At 39.3% G+C, this 16,815-nt stretch overlaps 2 protein-coding genes across 5 annotated transcripts in view; one reads left to right on the top strand and one right to left on the bottom strand.

The window, feature by feature from the left end:
* Positions 1-8,841, top strand: part of LOC101467276 (multidrug and toxin extrusion protein 1) — a 20,314-nt gene extending 11,473 nt beyond the window's left edge. For 2 of the 4 annotated variants that reach the window (XM_023153482.3, XM_004549998.4), the window contains one exon: positions 138-2,276. In XM_023153482.3, the coding sequence (XP_023009250.2) occupies positions 138-307 (170 nt within the window). In that variant the 3' untranslated portion in view covers positions 308-2,276. Of the gene's footprint in view, positions 1-68; positions 2,277-8,712 lie in introns of those variants that run through there. The other 2 variants (XM_076889168.1, XM_004550000.4) reach the window with 2 other exon arrangements.
* Positions 6,643-16,815, bottom strand: part of slc47a1 (solute carrier family 47 member 1) — a 21,714-nt gene continuing 11,541 nt past the window's right edge. Inside the window, exons 5-17 of the mRNA XM_004549997.6 lie at positions 16,739-16,781; positions 16,445-16,489; positions 14,397-14,494; positions 13,737-13,834; positions 13,534-13,647; positions 12,481-12,548; positions 12,272-12,380; positions 12,102-12,177; positions 11,948-12,017; positions 11,686-11,818; positions 9,259-9,353; positions 7,819-7,923; positions 6,643-7,724 (exon numbers count right to left, since the gene is read on the bottom strand). Coding sequence (XP_004550054.2) covers positions 7,359-7,724; positions 7,819-7,923; positions 9,259-9,353; positions 11,686-11,818; positions 11,948-12,017; positions 12,102-12,177; positions 12,272-12,380; positions 12,481-12,548; positions 13,534-13,647; positions 13,737-13,834; positions 14,397-14,494; positions 16,445-16,489; positions 16,739-16,781 — 1,420 coding nt within the window. The 3' untranslated portion in view covers positions 6,643-7,358. The remainder of the gene's footprint in view (positions 7,725-7,818; positions 7,924-9,258; positions 9,354-11,685; positions 11,819-11,947; positions 12,018-12,101; positions 12,178-12,271; positions 12,381-12,480; positions 12,549-13,533; positions 13,648-13,736; positions 13,835-14,396; positions 14,495-16,444; positions 16,490-16,738; positions 16,782-16,815) is intronic.

The following is a 16,815-nucleotide window of genomic DNA, read 5'->3' as shown; positions in this document are numbered from 1 at the left end:
CAAAAAAAAATTTCCTTCAGTAGCTTTTGGTCATTTTTCTGGGAAATAAGATTACCGTGATTTTAAAGTTTCCCTGAGCACCCTGGACCCAAGGGAAAAATGCATAACGACCAGCTGATCCAGTTCTGTGATTCCAGTAGAAGAAAGGCCAGAGCCACTCAATTCAGATGAGAGGGCCTTGGGCGCCATGGCCTTATCCACCAGGCAGCTGGTGTTACGACGTGGTGCCACTGTGCTGCTAATGTTCGTCATCCTTGCTGCTGGAGTTATCATCAGCGAGATTCTCATCAGACGCCTTGAAAAGTGATTGAATAATGTGTGCAGTACAAAACAAACAAACAAGTCTGCCTTTAGGAGTATATGTGACATGTATCATAGTAAAGCATATCTTATAAACCAGCTTAATATTTATCACAGGATGCTGTGAAGTTCTGTCTGCACCCATAATATGAAGTAATTAGGATGACTGTGAAGACTGTGAATTGCCCCATCTCAACTAATTCATCATTTAAAATATTCAGTCCAACTTTTACACAATTTTAGGCCATTTTGTTTTCTGCACTTAGTGCATGAGATGGCAAATAGCAGCATTAGAATGAGCAGTAATTACTGAGCTTTCTAAAAGTCAAACACGCTTCTTGGGGCTGAATTATAGCTTCATTTCCTGACATTACTGCACAATCAAAATGTCTTTAAAGCCACAGAATATTATCTGCTTGCCATTTCAGTAGTAGTATTTGAGGTCAGTTTTCTAGCTCTTTCTAGATCTAATTTAATCCATAGTCGGAAAAATATAGTAAATGAAAAGCCAAACTGAAAATAGTTACTGTATAGACAAGACGTTCTTTTTTATAGGAACATGCTGTGTAAGCTGAGCACCAATCGAGACTGTGAAATAAATAAAATTTCCCATCCTACAATTCATAGCCTGAATTGGTGCCGCAATTAGAACCTAACATGATTAAAGGTTATATTTAGGCTACAGCACATCTGTGGAAAGGTGCTTTCATCATCAAAAGGCAGAAATGCTACTCTCTTGCTTGGTTTATCTTGCGTTCCTTTGATCTGTGTTGCCAAATTTGATGATAATGAAAGGCCTGTATGTGCTCACTGTAACATGCTGGCTGGATAAAGACATGTCACCCTGAGCAAATCAACCACCTGTTCCCTCTGCCCGAGCAGATAACCAGCTCACAGCTGAAGCCTGCTCATAAATAAAGGATTCAACCTGCTTAACAATGAACAGTCAACCATGTGGGATTTTGGCATGAATATGTGGTGTTTGTACACAGCTATTAATTAAATAAATTGACTGTTTGTCTGTAATATCTAAGGTTAGCCTGGAATCAGTTAGCGCAAAGGCTAGAAAGAGGAATCACTGCTCAAAGATAACAACCCCTAACAATCTGCATTTAAATACCTCTAAAGCTCACTATCTACTCAATTGTGACCAGTGACTATACCAGAGCCTGGCTCCTCCTTGTACAGTCTGTCCTAAAGCAAAGACATGCTATTGTGTTTGGGCCAGATTTCAATTAATTCTTTTTTTGGAGCAAGTCAAGAACAAGTAAATAAGAAATCTGATTTTTATTTGATTTTAATCTGAACTCAACCAGCATGAGAAGTTCCCAAATTACGCTCATAACATGTTAAGTAAATAGAAAACAGGGGAACAGGTTTTGGTTGCTCTAGCTTTATTTTTGCTTTTTCTCATCAAGCGTATTCCCCTACTACATTACTTTTATTTTACTTGTGCTAATGCTAAACCTTGATGTTAAGCAGCTAATGGATGGTCACACAAGGCCCTGCACTTGCTACAGCTTGATGTTTGCAACAGTACGGTTAAAAAAAAACTTGCATATTAATTTATCGTTATTCAACATGTAAATCAGGTTTGATTCATACAAGGTTACATCGTCATCTGAGCTTCAGTCTTGCTCATCAGTGGAGGTATTGCCACAGGCTCCTCACAGAGACCATAATCTTGGTCTGCTCACCTCCAGAGACTGCAATCAGTAACACGCTGCGGCGTCATTAACAAGTGAAAAGTGACTGTCTAAAGATTTGCTGTTAGTATCTTTAGACTGCAACTTAGTCTCTTTACGAGTCTCATAATAACTTTTCAGGTGTTGTAACCACAAAGCACAATAATATTCTTGAACCTCAGTTAAATTATGACTCCAATTAATGCAACAATATAAAGCCGGGACTGAGTTTAAATGTTCAAATTTAAATGGAAATAAATAGAAATAGTAATAAATGTTGAAACGAACACATTTTCTTGCTTGTTTTTTGTTTTTTAAGAAATACATTCTCGTTTTAAACGCGATGCCAGTTCGCATGCTTTAAAATAGTTGGGATGGGGGCATGTATCCCATTATGTGGCTATACATGTACTTTTAAACTACACTTTTGATAACTGAGGAAGCCAGCAGCTGTAGCTTTGAAAGCAAAATGATTTTGTGTTGTTGCTTGGAATTTCATCTCCACAGCAATTCGGGGACTCCTTTGTTGTATTTTTCATTTCATAATATACAAAATGTTTCAAGGGGAGACAGCTTTGGACTGCAGGCAGGGCCATTTATCACCTGCACTAGTTTGCCATAGTGGTCTCCTTGGTCTACCTGCATAATGTTGTCTGGCACTATCTCACAGACACAAGCAAGGCTTTCTTAAAAAAAGACATCATCTGCAGGACAACAAGTGCTGTTCCAAAACCTGCAAAAACAGTACAGTGTTGTGCATAAGTCTTGAAGCACCTCTCATTACTTTATATTTTGTTTTCAAGGAACCAAACGTTCTCCTAATTTGTGGTGTTTAAATATAAATCGTTTCCCAGGCTTTATGAAAGTCTTTTACTATTTTTCTTTGGATATTGTCTGCTTTTCATTCATTTTCATTCCAGACCTTATGTTCACCATTTTCAGAGGTTTTGTTTGTTTTTCTTAAGGCACTTAACACTATGAATCATTCAAGCACAAAAACTAACAAGAAAGGCATATATCAAGGGACAAACTGGTACATTGGACAACTTAGCAAAGAGAACCATTTAAATTGGCACTTTGTTACAAGCAGCCTCTCAAAAAAAACACATAATTTGTTCTTGTATGTTCGAACAACGGTATGACAAATGCCAAGGATAACACAAAGATAACAGTAAGTATTTTATGTGCACTAACAAGGTGATTCTCAAAGAGGTAAAAAGCACGGTTTGTTGTACTTAAAATATTTGAGTAATGTGAAAAAGTGGAGGAAAAAATAAGTAGTGGCCAATATAGAAAAACTATCACAGCAGATGAACAGCACCTGATAGTCATGTCCTCTGATATGCCAAATTTCATAAGAACTTGACTGAAAATCAGGAGAAACAGGTTTGATGGAGTGATAAATCCAAATTTGAAATTTCAAATGCTTATGAAGTCAGGATACAAGAATCTGGAAAGCATCTGATTGGCAGCAGCTTAATTTTTCAGTATGACAATGATCCCAAATGCAGTAAAAGCATACTGCATTGAACTACACACTGGAAGAGTCATGGATTGGCCTCCCCAGAGCCTGAAACTCAATGTTATTGAAGCAGTGTGGTGTCATCGTGGCAGAGAATGAAATAAAAGGCAGCCAACAACCAACGAAGAACTTTGAATGTCCTTCAAGAAACCTGGAAGTATTCCTGAATACTACTTAAAGAAATTACAAGAAAGTTTTGCTAAGAGAGTTCAGGCTATCTTGAAGAATACAGGTAGTCATACCAAATATCCGGTTGTTCAGTCTGACGTCACTAGCCGTGTCTGGGTCTAAACTCCGTTGCAGGTCCATATATCAAACGATCACTGTGGCATTACTGAGAGTTGAAAAACTGTCTAAAGTCTTTCATCTTTAATAAAATGATCAGCGTTCTGCTCTACCAGGTGTAACAATTGAGTTTAACATCCAGGCATCCATGAAAACGGAATTTATGACATTTAACAGAGTTAGAAGTTAGCAGGGAGTTAGCTCGCTAGCTTCTATCTAAATACAATAAAGCATGTCCTGACTGCGGGGTTTTGGAAACAAATTAAAACATACAGCTTTCTTATCACTTCCAGCATAAATGAAGGCAGAAAACTAAACAGCAGTGACGTTTGTAGGGTTACTGAAGTTGGGCTAGCTGGTATATAATGATGTGCTACGTGACCGCTGGCGACACAGCTATGTTAGCATAATATAAACAAGCTAACTTTTTTTCCACTCGATAAAAGTTAACGTGAGTTTTCTCGGTGGTCAGAAACAAATGTAATCGCATGGCAGGATGCTGTAAAAGGACCAAACTTCAGCCAGGAGAACAACTGAGATAATCCATCCACAATACAAAGTTAGTCATTCATATACTGCTGCATGGGCTGGGCTGTAGTTACATCCTAAGGTTTTAAAAACTGAGCTTAAATAAATGATTAGCGGTAATAAAAGCCGAGGGAGGTCAACAGGGATCACTGACTGTTTTAGGAGCTTTTTGAGATCAAATAGAAGAAAATACATAACATTAAACATGTTAACAACACAAAAGCCATATTAAACGCAGACTACTTTAGACCCGGAAGTAGGATTCGTCGCGTCATCACTGAACAACCGGATTACCACATTGACTTGTATAAACTCGGTTTTTTATATACTGTCTTTCAATGTGTGTTTGGATATGTCAGTAAATCTCTGCACCTGTTTCCAATATTCCTAACAAAATTTAATGAAATGAGTGTCTCAGGACTTTTGCACAGTACTGCAGTTATGAGCATTCATTCACCCCGATGCCCTTCTGGATATTGATACTCTTCTATTTTCTTTTTTCTTATTTTCTTTTATTTCCAAACAAACCATAATCAGTGACAATGACTTTTTTTTTTTTTTGCTGTGTTATTTCTAGGCTTTTTCTCTGGGATTCTCTTTTCATACCCAGTCCTGTCACTAATTAACCTGATTACCTGTGCGATTTGTCCCCATGATTACACAATTTTCTAGTCTTATTTTGTGTAGAGTGCATATCATATAAGCTCTATTCGATACTGCCACTCTTTTGAATACTTCATTTGTGCTGCTTGTGCAGTATCTGTGTGCTAAGAGGTTGAATGGGTATGTTAGGCCCAGAAACAATTGTAGCTTCTTTTTAATATGTAATAGACATTAGCGGTTATTGATTGGGGTGTGAGCTTTGTTTCAGTCTTACCTGCATCAGTCAAGTTCCTCCACACCAAATTCGCTCCTCCACATCTTTATGGATCTTTCTTTGTGCACTGGTGCGCAGTCGTGTTGGAACAGGAACAAGCCATCTCCAAACTGTTCCACCAAAGTTGGGAGCATTTAAATTGTGCAATATGTCTTGGTGTGATTAAGCATTCAGTTTTATCTGTCATATGCAAGTTAGCACAGGGTCAACATTGCAATGAAATGTGTTTGACGAGCAGCAGTCACTCAGCAGCATGGTACAGTAGAAGAAAATATAATAGAATAAAATAAAATAATTAAAAAAAATAGAAAATTAGTAAAGAGCAAAATATTAGAGAGACGTGGTAAAAGAGAAAAGATAACTAAATATATATGTATCTATAAATATAAATATATGTACACTAGTGATTAAATAAGAAAATCTTGAAAAGAAATATGATGGGGGGGGGCAGATGGGATATTGCACAGGAATGAGCAGCAGAAAATTACAGTATTGCACTTTTTAAATATAAATATCAATAACAATAAAGTGACCAGTGCAGATTAAACAGAGTACTTGTGAAGCTGCAAGGTAGCTTCTGAGTGCGTCCTGTGTGTTGTGTGTGTTTAAGTGTTGTGGTTGAAGTGTCATATGGCTTGGTGGTAAAAACTGTTTTTCATTCAGAATTCCTCTCTCTGGAAATGAAGGGCAGAGCCCAACTCTTGAAAAACAACCCGACACTATAATCCTCCCTCCACCAAAATTCACACTTGGCACAATGCAGTCAAAAAAGTACTGTCCTCCTGGCAAACTGCCAAACCCAGACTCATTGAAATGCCAGAAAGAGAAGTGTATTTCATCACTCCAGTCCAGTAGCAGTGTGCTTTATATAAGTCCATCTGACGTTTTGCATTACACTTGGTGATGTAGGGCTTGGATGCAGCTGCTCGGCCATGGAAACCCATTCCATTAAGCTTTCTACACACTGTTTTTGAGCTACCCTGAAGGCCACAGGAAGTTTGGATTGACTCTGCAGAAAGACCTCTGCGCTTCAGTATCCACTGGCCCGGGTCTGTGATTTTACATGACTGAGTTGCTGTTCCCAATCATTGACCCTTTGTTATAATATCACCATATAATATCAGCTGTTGGTGATATTATAACCAACAGTCAGCTGTTGGTGACTGAATATTTTTACAACTGGACATGTTGCACAAGTGGCATCCTATAATGGTATCGCGCTGGAATTCATTGAACTCCTGAGAGTGACCCGTTCTTTCACAAATGTTTGTAGAAGCAGTCTGCATGCCTAGGTGCTTGATGTTATACACCTGTGGCCATGAAAGTGATTGTAACACAAGAATTCAATCATTTGAATGGGTGAGTAAATACTTTTGGCAATATAGTGTATTATTTAAAGGATTTATTTCCACACTGTTTTTCATGTGATGATAGTCACTTTGCAGGTATTAGTAGAGCATCTATAACAGAAGGAACTATGGTTCTTTTGCATATTAGTATATGAGTCTTCGTGTTTTGTTTGTAAAGAAAAAAAAGAGTTCAGACTAGAGGCTGTGATGTATTCCAGTGACACATAGCTTATTATTTATTATTCACTTCTGTCCTGAAAATAAACAGAGCCAGAGCAACAGTAAAAGACTATGTGACGATGATATTTCACTTACAGACATGTCAAATTTAGCATCACATATTTACAGTCAATCTTCAAGTTAAAAAAATGAGAGAATGATTTGAGGTCAGTAAGCTGCGATATACACCTCACAGTGCAACATGTAAATTAAGTCAAGAACAGGTTGAAAAACAAAAAGCTATCTGTGGGAAAACATCTGTTGCTTGATGCCCACATGATTTTCCTGTGAGGATTTGTAACCTACCTTGTTGCTCCAGTTAAGAAATCTCAGCTCTGAGCTGGTTAAAACACGATCTTTGTAACAAGACCTTTGTTAATCCTGCCAGATTCCCTCTCATTTGATATTGCTTCCAGCTTTCTGTGGATTTGCTCAGCAGTGCAGCACTGAGACGGGGTTTTTCTCTCTACACAAGGTAGCACCAGTTTTAGAAAATAAGACCCCTGGTTTATGAGAAGATGTGCAACTAGGAAGGAATTTAACACTTACTATATGCAGCCATGACAAGTCAATATTTGGAAGTTAAAAATATCTCAGAAGTGTGGTGTAAAGTTCAGAGGAGCCAGTGGCGTGGGAGTGGAGTCATTGGCCCAGTTCAGAGTAAAGTTGGCCTTGCTCTGTGCACTCTCCTCTGGTACAGGGAAAGCAATATGACAAGCAACACCTATAATCAAAATAAGAAGCGAAACCAGTAAGGCGGTTCCCCGACGGAAAATCAGCTGTGTTGTAGAAAGCACCACTTTGGGTTTGGTGGTTTCGTTATGTTCAGTGTCCCTCTCAGATGGTGTTGCATTAGTATTGATGATGCCTGGCTCTTGAGCAGCTTTCATCTCCTGATCCAGGGTGTTGACAGGACTGTAGCCATCTGTTTTTGGAGCTTCTCCACCATCCGACTGGGCCTTCACAGTGCAAAGATGCAGTTAATGGATGTGTGAGTGGCTCCATTATGATATGACAAGATACAAAAAAAACACGCTGTGTTGAAAGACTTACTGAGTCTGGGCAGACAGGACCATCCAGCAGCATCGCTTCATTGAGCCCTGTACCAGGAAGGTGTCCAGGTCCTACCAATAACTTCTTCCCAGCTCGCAGTTGAGCCTAAAACATGTCAGAGCGAGGTTCAAGAAGCAAATAAAAATCTGGTAACTCTTGGGTATAAATCCACAAAAGTAAACCACAATCTAAAAACAGATATAGTCCTCTGCTTTCTTCCTGCTGTTTTCAAACACATTACTACTCACCTGTCAGCTCTGGCATCGTTATACAATAATATGAATAATAATTATTATTAACCTTTATTTTACCAGGAAAAGTCTCATTGAGATTAAAAACCTCTTTTTCAAGGGAGTCCTGGCCAAGAGGCGACAACATGTTAAAATTACAAAGTTACATACATGTTATAAGTAACAAAATAATAATAAAAAAAACAAAAAATGTAAATAAAAAGAAACTGACAAAAACAAGGAGATTATATAGAGTTTATAGAGCTACTCTTGACAAACAAATGTGTTTGGCACAACCGGGCATTAAGATCTTTACTCTGCTCGCTAAAGCAGCCGGATGTGGCAGGTTTGTCTCCCTAGCCGGCTCAAACAGGCTACAGGTATTTGTTGTTGTTTGTTGTTTTCTCCCTAGCTCGCTCTCTCTTCTGTCTCGCTCGCCTGGGCGGAGCTCAATGTGTGGTGAGCCAAAACACCTGCAAGCGACTGCTCACCTGTGTCTCATTATTCCTGCCTCTCCCAGCCACCGTTCAAGATGGTGGCTCGGAGTTTCTTGTCGCTGGAACGTTAAACGACTATCGTTAGCGTTGCCCAGCTGTAAAATGATCTCCAGTGTTTCCTGCGTATCTTTCCTGGTGTTGATTCTCTCATCTGTCTCCGTACCTAGATTCCCTGGTTCCATCCTTATTTCGCGTCCCTGGACTACCTGAGTGTGAGTGTTAATTACAAGCATGGAGAGAAGTGAAGAGGAGTGTGTTGAGTGGCGTGGCAGAAGAGGAGCGTGTGTGGAATTTCCCTCACCATTCCCTGTGGCTGCCCTTCCCCTTTCCTCCCCTCAGTACTTGTATATAGTCACCCGGTTTGTTGTAAATAAACCTTTTGCACCTTTCTCCCTGTCTGCGCTTGAATCCGCTCAGTCCACTGTGGCAAGCTTATACACAAATAATTAAATGTATTAGTATGTGGGATATGTGAGAGTACATATTGTCTTTTATGTCTTATCTATTTTTTTGAAAGTAAGAAAAAATTAAAGCTAAACAAAAAAAAGAAAAAGTTCTAAGAATAAAACTAAAATAACGATATACAGATAAAAAAAACTTACTGACAGACCTCCAAAGATTTAACTCAGAAATGTCACCTGTTACATTCATACTTTTTTTTTGGAAGATTGAAATAATATCTATGCTTTTAGAGAAAGATATGAGCGTCTTACCTTCTGAGTGACTTTTTTCCAGTTAATTTTAAAGATCAGAACCAGAAATAACACTGTCTCGAGGGAAAGGCATACAAGTAGGCCCAGCCACAAACCTGAAAGGAGGAACAGAAATTCAAACAAACACATCAAGAAATAGTCTAGCTATCAAGCTATCAAACTGCTTATACCAATGGTCTTTAAAGACACAGCCAAGCTGACAGTCGACTCTGCTTATTCACAGCTGTAGACTATGAGTCCATATGCTCGTATAAAGTAGAGACAGCACACCTAGACTGTGCTTCCATGTTCGGATGCTGTGCCTGTGTACAGAATTTCCAACTATCTTTGCAATCCCATGGTACTTGAATTGTTTTATTTTATTTTTGTGACAACCACTATGAAAGCCATGAGTACCATTCACAGAGAGTTGGGGAATGGCTGCAATCACAGCATTGTAAGATGGTGAAAGATGTACCCTTAGGCCCCCTCCTCGATTCAGAGATGGTCTTTCCCTTTTCACGTAAATGGCCTCCTTGACTCTGCGCTCAAACCAGCGTTCCTCCCTGTCCAGGATGCGTACATCCTCATCATTGCAGGAGTGTCAAGAGTGTCTTTGATTAATGGTCAATGACAATTTGCACATTAAGGATCCAGGAACTGACCTCACAGCTCATTGTTCACTCAGTGGTGCTAGTTTCAGTCAGTATGCAAAGATACTGTTTATAAGGTTGGGGAAACCTGCAGTCAGCTGAGACTGAAGAAGTCACTTGGTTGAGTGACAAAATGTTTCTCCCACTGAAAACACTATGTCCAGATGAACAGAATCAACTTTTTGGGGTCAAAAAAAGTCTCCTTCAAAAATTTTAAAAATCCTACAGACTGCACAAAAAAGTGAAAAAGTGTTAGTGTACACAAACAGACACACTTGATTAAAAGTTCACATCCCTGATGTACATTAGGATAATCAGATTTATTTACAATACTGTGCAAAAGTCATGAGTCCCACACTGCTTTAATAATATTGCGGGCTGATAGTGCTTCACTGTGTACTTTTCTGTCCAGATATCCTTTTATTGCATTGTCAGAGTGTTTGGGATCATTGTCGTGTTGAAAAATTAAGCTGCTGGCAAGATGGCACTGCACTGTGAATCATAATCTGATGGCATTTTTTTGCGTTCATAATTCCATTAATTTTGATCAGATGTGTTTAAGAACACTTTAAAAATTACAAGTCTCACTCCTTGAAAGCAAAAATTAAGAAATGAGAAATTTGCACAATACTGTATAATATTTAATTGTGTGTTGTGTGCAACTGTTTTTAAGTGAATGAGAATTTAATTTAATCAGCTTGGATTAAAAAAAAGAAACATAAATAATTAATAATATTTTTTTGAAAGTTAATCATATCTATATCCATCCAGTTTTACACATCAAGGTTTTTCAGCTCTTGTGGAAAATGTTACAAAACAGCTGTTGAGGTGAAGAGTGTGACCTATAGCTGGCTCTTTATCAGACTGATACTAAAGGCTGGGTTATACAACTAAATCCTAAATCAACAGCAGCTGAAGTGCATTGTGGGTAATGGGATATCTTAGTATTAAAAATGATCAGACTGCAAAACTAATCGTAAATAATTGAAATCCAGTTACATGTAGTTACATTTAGAAACCCAGTGTTGCTGCCTACAGGCTCTTATGTGCCGGCTTAAGTGCCACTGGTGAAAAATCTTGGTATCAGACATTGTTATCGGCTGTTTTATTACTTGTCTCACCCTAATGTCATATGACCTCTGTCAAATTGTGCATTCTCCATTGTGTATTTTGTGTTCCTTGTCTCTGTGCCAAATTATCTTTGCATTGAGAATTCCTGCCTTTTCTTCTCCATGAAGCTCTATCTGTGAGTCTGAACCTACCTGGTATCCTGGTTTTTGTCCTTGCTCTTCCCTGTCAGACTTGGTTTGCCTGTTCTGATCAACTTCCTGAGTGCACCTGACTGTCTCTTGCCTGAAGTAAAGACTGCATCTCGGGGCTTTGAAGCCTATTTCAAAACTTTTTTTCATGTTATGCCGTTGAGTCCTTTGATTTTGACTTATCAGTCCACCCATCTATTTTCTTAATCATTTATCCAACTACAGTCACCAGGAGTCTGCACCTTATCCCAGGTGACTTTGTTAAAGGGGCTTGAGTACACCCTGGCTAACACAGGGCTAACAGTCACATCCACACCTACACCCTTGACCTAACATGAAAGATTTTAGGCTGTGGCAGCCGAAAGCCCTCACAGGCAAAGAGGGAACATGCAAACTTGTAAAAAAAAAAATTAAAAAAAAAAGAGCTATGAATACCAAACCTTCTTGCTGTGAGGCAAAAGTGAAAACGTGTGCACCACTACAGCAACTTATAGCTTGTCTGTAGAAAGATGCCTACAATAGAATAAAAGTATTACCTAATATCCTCAGGTTGGCATAAAACATCAAAGCTATTCCTACTGGCAGGCCGATGAGGTAGTAACCCAACAGGTTGGAGATGGCAGCAATTTTCTGCATCCCAGATCCTACAAGAATTCCTGAGCAGACACACTGAAATGGAACACAGAATAAAAGGAAACAAAGTTGAGGGTTTGATTTGATCAAGCAGACAACCAGCTCTCGGAACTAGTCTTTGTAAAGTGAGATGAGAACATAGTTTTTTGTTGTGTAAAGGCATACCAGAAGTGAATCAAAGAACTGTACAAAAATGTGCACTGTGAGGTTTTCAGACACGGTCGCCACAATTTCACTGCAGAGAGCAGAAAAAGAGCATTAAAACAGTGTTATGATAATATTTTACAGGCTTGAATGTGTGTGTTGCTGTAATACTCACACATCAGAGGTAAATATGAAGGCAACAACTGACTTACAGCTTGCAAAACCAATACCCTGGCAAACAGCAAGCGTTCCTATAGAGAAAATGCATATAAGTCCATGTGTCCTTATTTTATCATGTATTACATATGTTTGAATTTTCAAAGAAATGTTTAAATATCCTAATACCCGACAGAAATAGGGTCACTTTGCAGGTGAGCAAAGCTCTGGTGGTGTCCCCGGCCCCCAGAGCATTCCCAACACGCACACAAGCAGCTGCATGGATACCTAAAGGAATCTACAAGGTCCAGACCAGAGTAAGCATTTTTCCCAAATTGCAGAAGTGCTGTTAAATAATAAGATGACTGTGTTCAACTAAGTAAATGGCTGATCCGTACCATGTATGCAATGGTTCCTATTTCATTCAGCACATGCTGAGCAGCAAGATCCACCTCACCAAGTAAACCTGACATGATTTAGAGAGATTCATGAAAGGTTTTGCTGCTGTGCACGAATGCGACATTTTTACACAAACTTTTGAGACAAAGATTTTACAGTGAGGTAAGATCTTGTGAATTAAACTTTTCCATTTTCCATGATGATTTTTTTGCAAAAAAAAAAAAGTGAAAACCAGGACATTATCTGGGGAGATAACCTCAAAGAAGATGGGAGAATTGCAAAGTAGTAAATATATTTTAACAGCATTTCGACTGTAATAATTTACAATATCGCTGATACTGAACAGATTCTAACCGGAAATATCAGGCCACTGATTAGAGTATAGATTTTTGTTTACAGAAAGATAAGACAACCCTGGTAAACATTTTAGTGCATTTTTGAGAAAGGTTTAAGATTTAATCGTTATTATTAAATCACTGAAACATAACCCCTTCATCAGAATTTACTATTTTATCATATTTAACCCTTTGCTTCCTTTACATGTAGATCTATCAGTATTGCATATGCACTCCTCCCCAACTCTGCTCACCTCCAGCATGAGCATGCTCATCTCTGTTCAGTCACCCTAATTCTAATCTATGCTGCATAGTGTAATATTGGATTAATAGAAGAACAAAAACAACCAGAAGCACCAACAGTAATATCAAGGTCAAGTTATCACACAGTTAATGATATGCTGCTAATGATAGATAAATCTTTTTCCTAGAAACCAGTTATAACAACTTAGCCTAAACCAGCAAGATTATGCACTCTTTCTTTAGATTTGTTCCATATGAAACCCTGGAATTCTGAATCTGGGTTTTTGAGACATGATCACTGTATTTTTGTGACTTGTGCACAGCAGAGATGTTCTGTCATAGTGATAACTGCTAGGTTAAAAGGAAAAAAATAGCTTGATTTTTGTTTTCTTCTTGAGAAAATAAGTGTAAAATGAGTGTGTGTGTAATCGGCCGTTTACGTGCATGTTTGTTTGTCTGGCAAATAACACTGACCAGCGAGAAAACTGCCAATCTCCCAGAGCCACCATTCAAAGTAGACCATAAGTAAACTTGGAACAGCCAGCTTCATGTAAGAGCCCCATTCCTGCAGACATTCAGTGGACCAACCTGTAAGGTTTACAGAAAACTCAATTCAGTAAAACTAATGTCTGAAAAGCTGTATCATTCACTTTGTGTTATTCATGTGTAGCACTCACCTCCCCATGTCTTCTGATGGAGCTTCCTTATTCTGATGTAGCCGTACAGCAGCAGGCAGAGGGTGATCTGAGCGAGGCTGTTAGCGATTGCTGATCCACTGAAAACACAGATGATAAAACGTATTTATACCTGTGGTTGCCAGAGGAATGACCACTAACAAACAACATTAACAAACACAGGAATACGCTGAGGAGGCATGGACCAAAAAACTAACAGAAAGACTGTGGTTTGGCACACTAGGTTTCTCATGAGCTGAGGAAAGACTTTTCACAATTAGTAGGAGTGAGTGCTTGGTAAATGTGAGGGATAGGAGAAACAGGGCCCAGACTGAGGCCTGGGTTGAGTCATCTGCCTGATGAATCAAATGTTTTTCCAGCTGGAATAACTCCTGTCAGAGAACTTTCTTCTTCCTTTGCCCTACACTGCCCCCCTCACTTAAATAAATTTCAAAAATAATAAACATCAGTGCACTGCTGACTCACATTTAACAGAAAACAAATTTTCTTCTCCTCTCAGTCCCCTCTTTGGACAACAGTGTAGTGAACATGGCAGTGACAGAGGGCTTTTTTCTGTTTTATTCATAGATTGTATCTGTTATTCCACCATCAAAAAGTACATAAAAAATGAAAAGGCAAAATGAGGCAGTGTGACACACTTACATGATGCCCAAATTGAGGGTGAAGATCAAGACGTAGTTGAAGCCCAAGTTTAAAACATTCGCTATTCCCGCTGTGTACATCTGTGGCAATATGATCCCCTGAAAGATTTTTTTTTTAAAAGACATGATTAGCAATCCAGTATGCAGAGCCACCATTCCTTCGGCAAGAGTATTTATTTACTTAAATTACTTTACTATTTTCCCAAAGACAAATTCAGGTAAGTGTAGCACACTGGTGGAAACTAGAATAAGACATTATCTCACTGAAACTGCACATTAGCTGCTTATGATGTATTTGGTGCTAAAAAAAAAAAAAATAGACCTGACAGTTGAACTAGACAAAAGGGGGACAATATAGGATTTCAAAAAAATTTCATAGTATGTGCATGATTACATTTCTGTCACAGAAAATCACAAGTCTGAACCTTAAAAGGGCGCTTTACGATGTTATATATAATATTGTGCTAACATTAGCTGATAGTGTGGGTAAACAGCTGGAATGGCACAACATGGCACAGTGTCTATATATGCATATATATACAAATATACATATAAATATCTGAATATTTATATATTATTCCCCTCTTGCTCCTGTGGGCAGTCTTTATTTTTCAAGATCGGGTCCTCTAGCAGAGGCCTGGGAGCTGGAAGTTCCTGCACAGTATATTTGCTGTTCTTAGGACTGCACTCTTCTACACACCAATCTCAGATGTTGTTACTGGGAACTGCTGGAGCCACTTGCCTAGCTTGAGTCCCTGCACCGAGTGCTCCGGCAATCACTGGGACCACGGAAACTTTCACGATCCACATTGTCTCAAGTTCTTCTCAGGAAGATGTGGTGTTCCCTTCTGGTAGTTCCAACCCCTCAGTTCTAACTACTTTCCCTCTCTTTGTTTCCATCCGACTACACTTCTCCAGTCCGAATGACACTCCGATCTTGTTGCTGTACATCATGGTGGAAAGCCCAGCAGCACCTCCATTTCTTGAGGATTCTGAGATGGAACCGGCTGCAGACTGACCTACTAGTGTCCTACTGAGCCACAATTGAGAGTGTGCTGGTGCACGCCATCGCCATGTGGTACGCTGGTTGAACAACAGCTGATAAGAAGAGACTCCAAAATGTCACCAGAATTGCAGAGAAGGTAATCGGTTGTCCACTCCCCTCCCTGGAGTGCATTGCCAGCTCTGGATGTCGCTCCAGGGCCTGGGCAATTTTAACAGACCACTTCCATCCTAACCACCACCTATTTAACATCATGCCCTCTGGAGAAAGGTTCAGATCCATCAGATGCAACACCAACAGACTAAAGATCAGCTTCTTCCCGTGGGCTGACAGAAGTCTCAATGCACCAGAACACTGACACCACACTGACACACTTCTGCAGTCTTCCCCTTTGTTTACTTATGGTAACCTTGAGTGTGTGTACGTGTGCATGGGAGGGTGGGTGTGTGTGGACGTGGGTATGCACGTGCAAGCAGACCTCTCCCATACAGTCATTCTGTTTTTGCTATTGACAATTTCCTGCGCAATATCTTGGTAAATGTGCAATAATAATAATCCTACCTTTTTTTTCTAACACGAAGATGCCTGTTCATCTTCGTGGCTATGATGGCTGACAGGAGCTTCCATTTGGTACTGAGGCAGGTTATTGGCCGGTAGTTGGATGGGATTGGTCCCTTTTGGGGATCCTTGGGAATCAGGACTGTCTGGCCTTCAGTTAGCCATTACGGGTGTCTCTTGTTCATTCGCAGCTGATTTATTTGTGCTGCCAGTTATTCAGACTGGAGATTCATTCTTGGATGTTTGCACTATGATGGTTATTGGCCCCTGTTCAGAGAGGTTGCTGTGGTCTGCAACCTCTGGTTTATTCTCCTGGTATACCTCTTCAAGTGCTTGCTGTACTTCTTAGTAAAAGGAGAAGGAGGATATCTCCTTCGTAGATACCACACTTAACAACATAACAACATGACCTTTCTGTTTTAGTTTCCCCTGGAAGGTGTCTGACTCCTACACACCAGAAGCATACTTGTTTCATCTCATGAACCTACCTGGTTTTGCAGGTAGGCAACCTGCAGCTGGTACAGAAACATAGCCTGTAGCAGAAAGAAAGACAACATGAATTTAGTTGTTTGTTTGTTTTTTACTAAATTAAATTGGCAGTAATAATTCTCAAACATGAGGGTTAAACAACTCAATACTAGTGCGCTTACTAAACTGCTGCATGTGTGTTACTAAATGCAGATGTTGAAACACTGCAGCTGATAAGTACACAATAACTAATAATCTCAGTCAAGGTTAGGAAGTAAGTGAACTAAGTCTCAGTCTCAGTTCATTAAACTCACTGGAACAGCTGGTAGAAATGCCATCATATATATCTGGGCAATTCTGAAAGGGAAGCAAACAAAATGATATTCATTTA

This window comes from Maylandia zebra, linkage group LG10 (genome assembly GCF_041146795.1).
Source record: "Maylandia zebra isolate NMK-2024a linkage group LG10, Mzebra_GT3a, whole genome shotgun sequence".
NCBI classification, from domain to species: domain Eukaryota; kingdom Metazoa; phylum Chordata; class Actinopteri; order Cichliformes; family Cichlidae; genus Maylandia; species Maylandia zebra.
The sequence above is the reverse complement of the archived record's forward strand: the minus strand, read 5'-3'. Positions and strand labels throughout refer to the sequence as shown.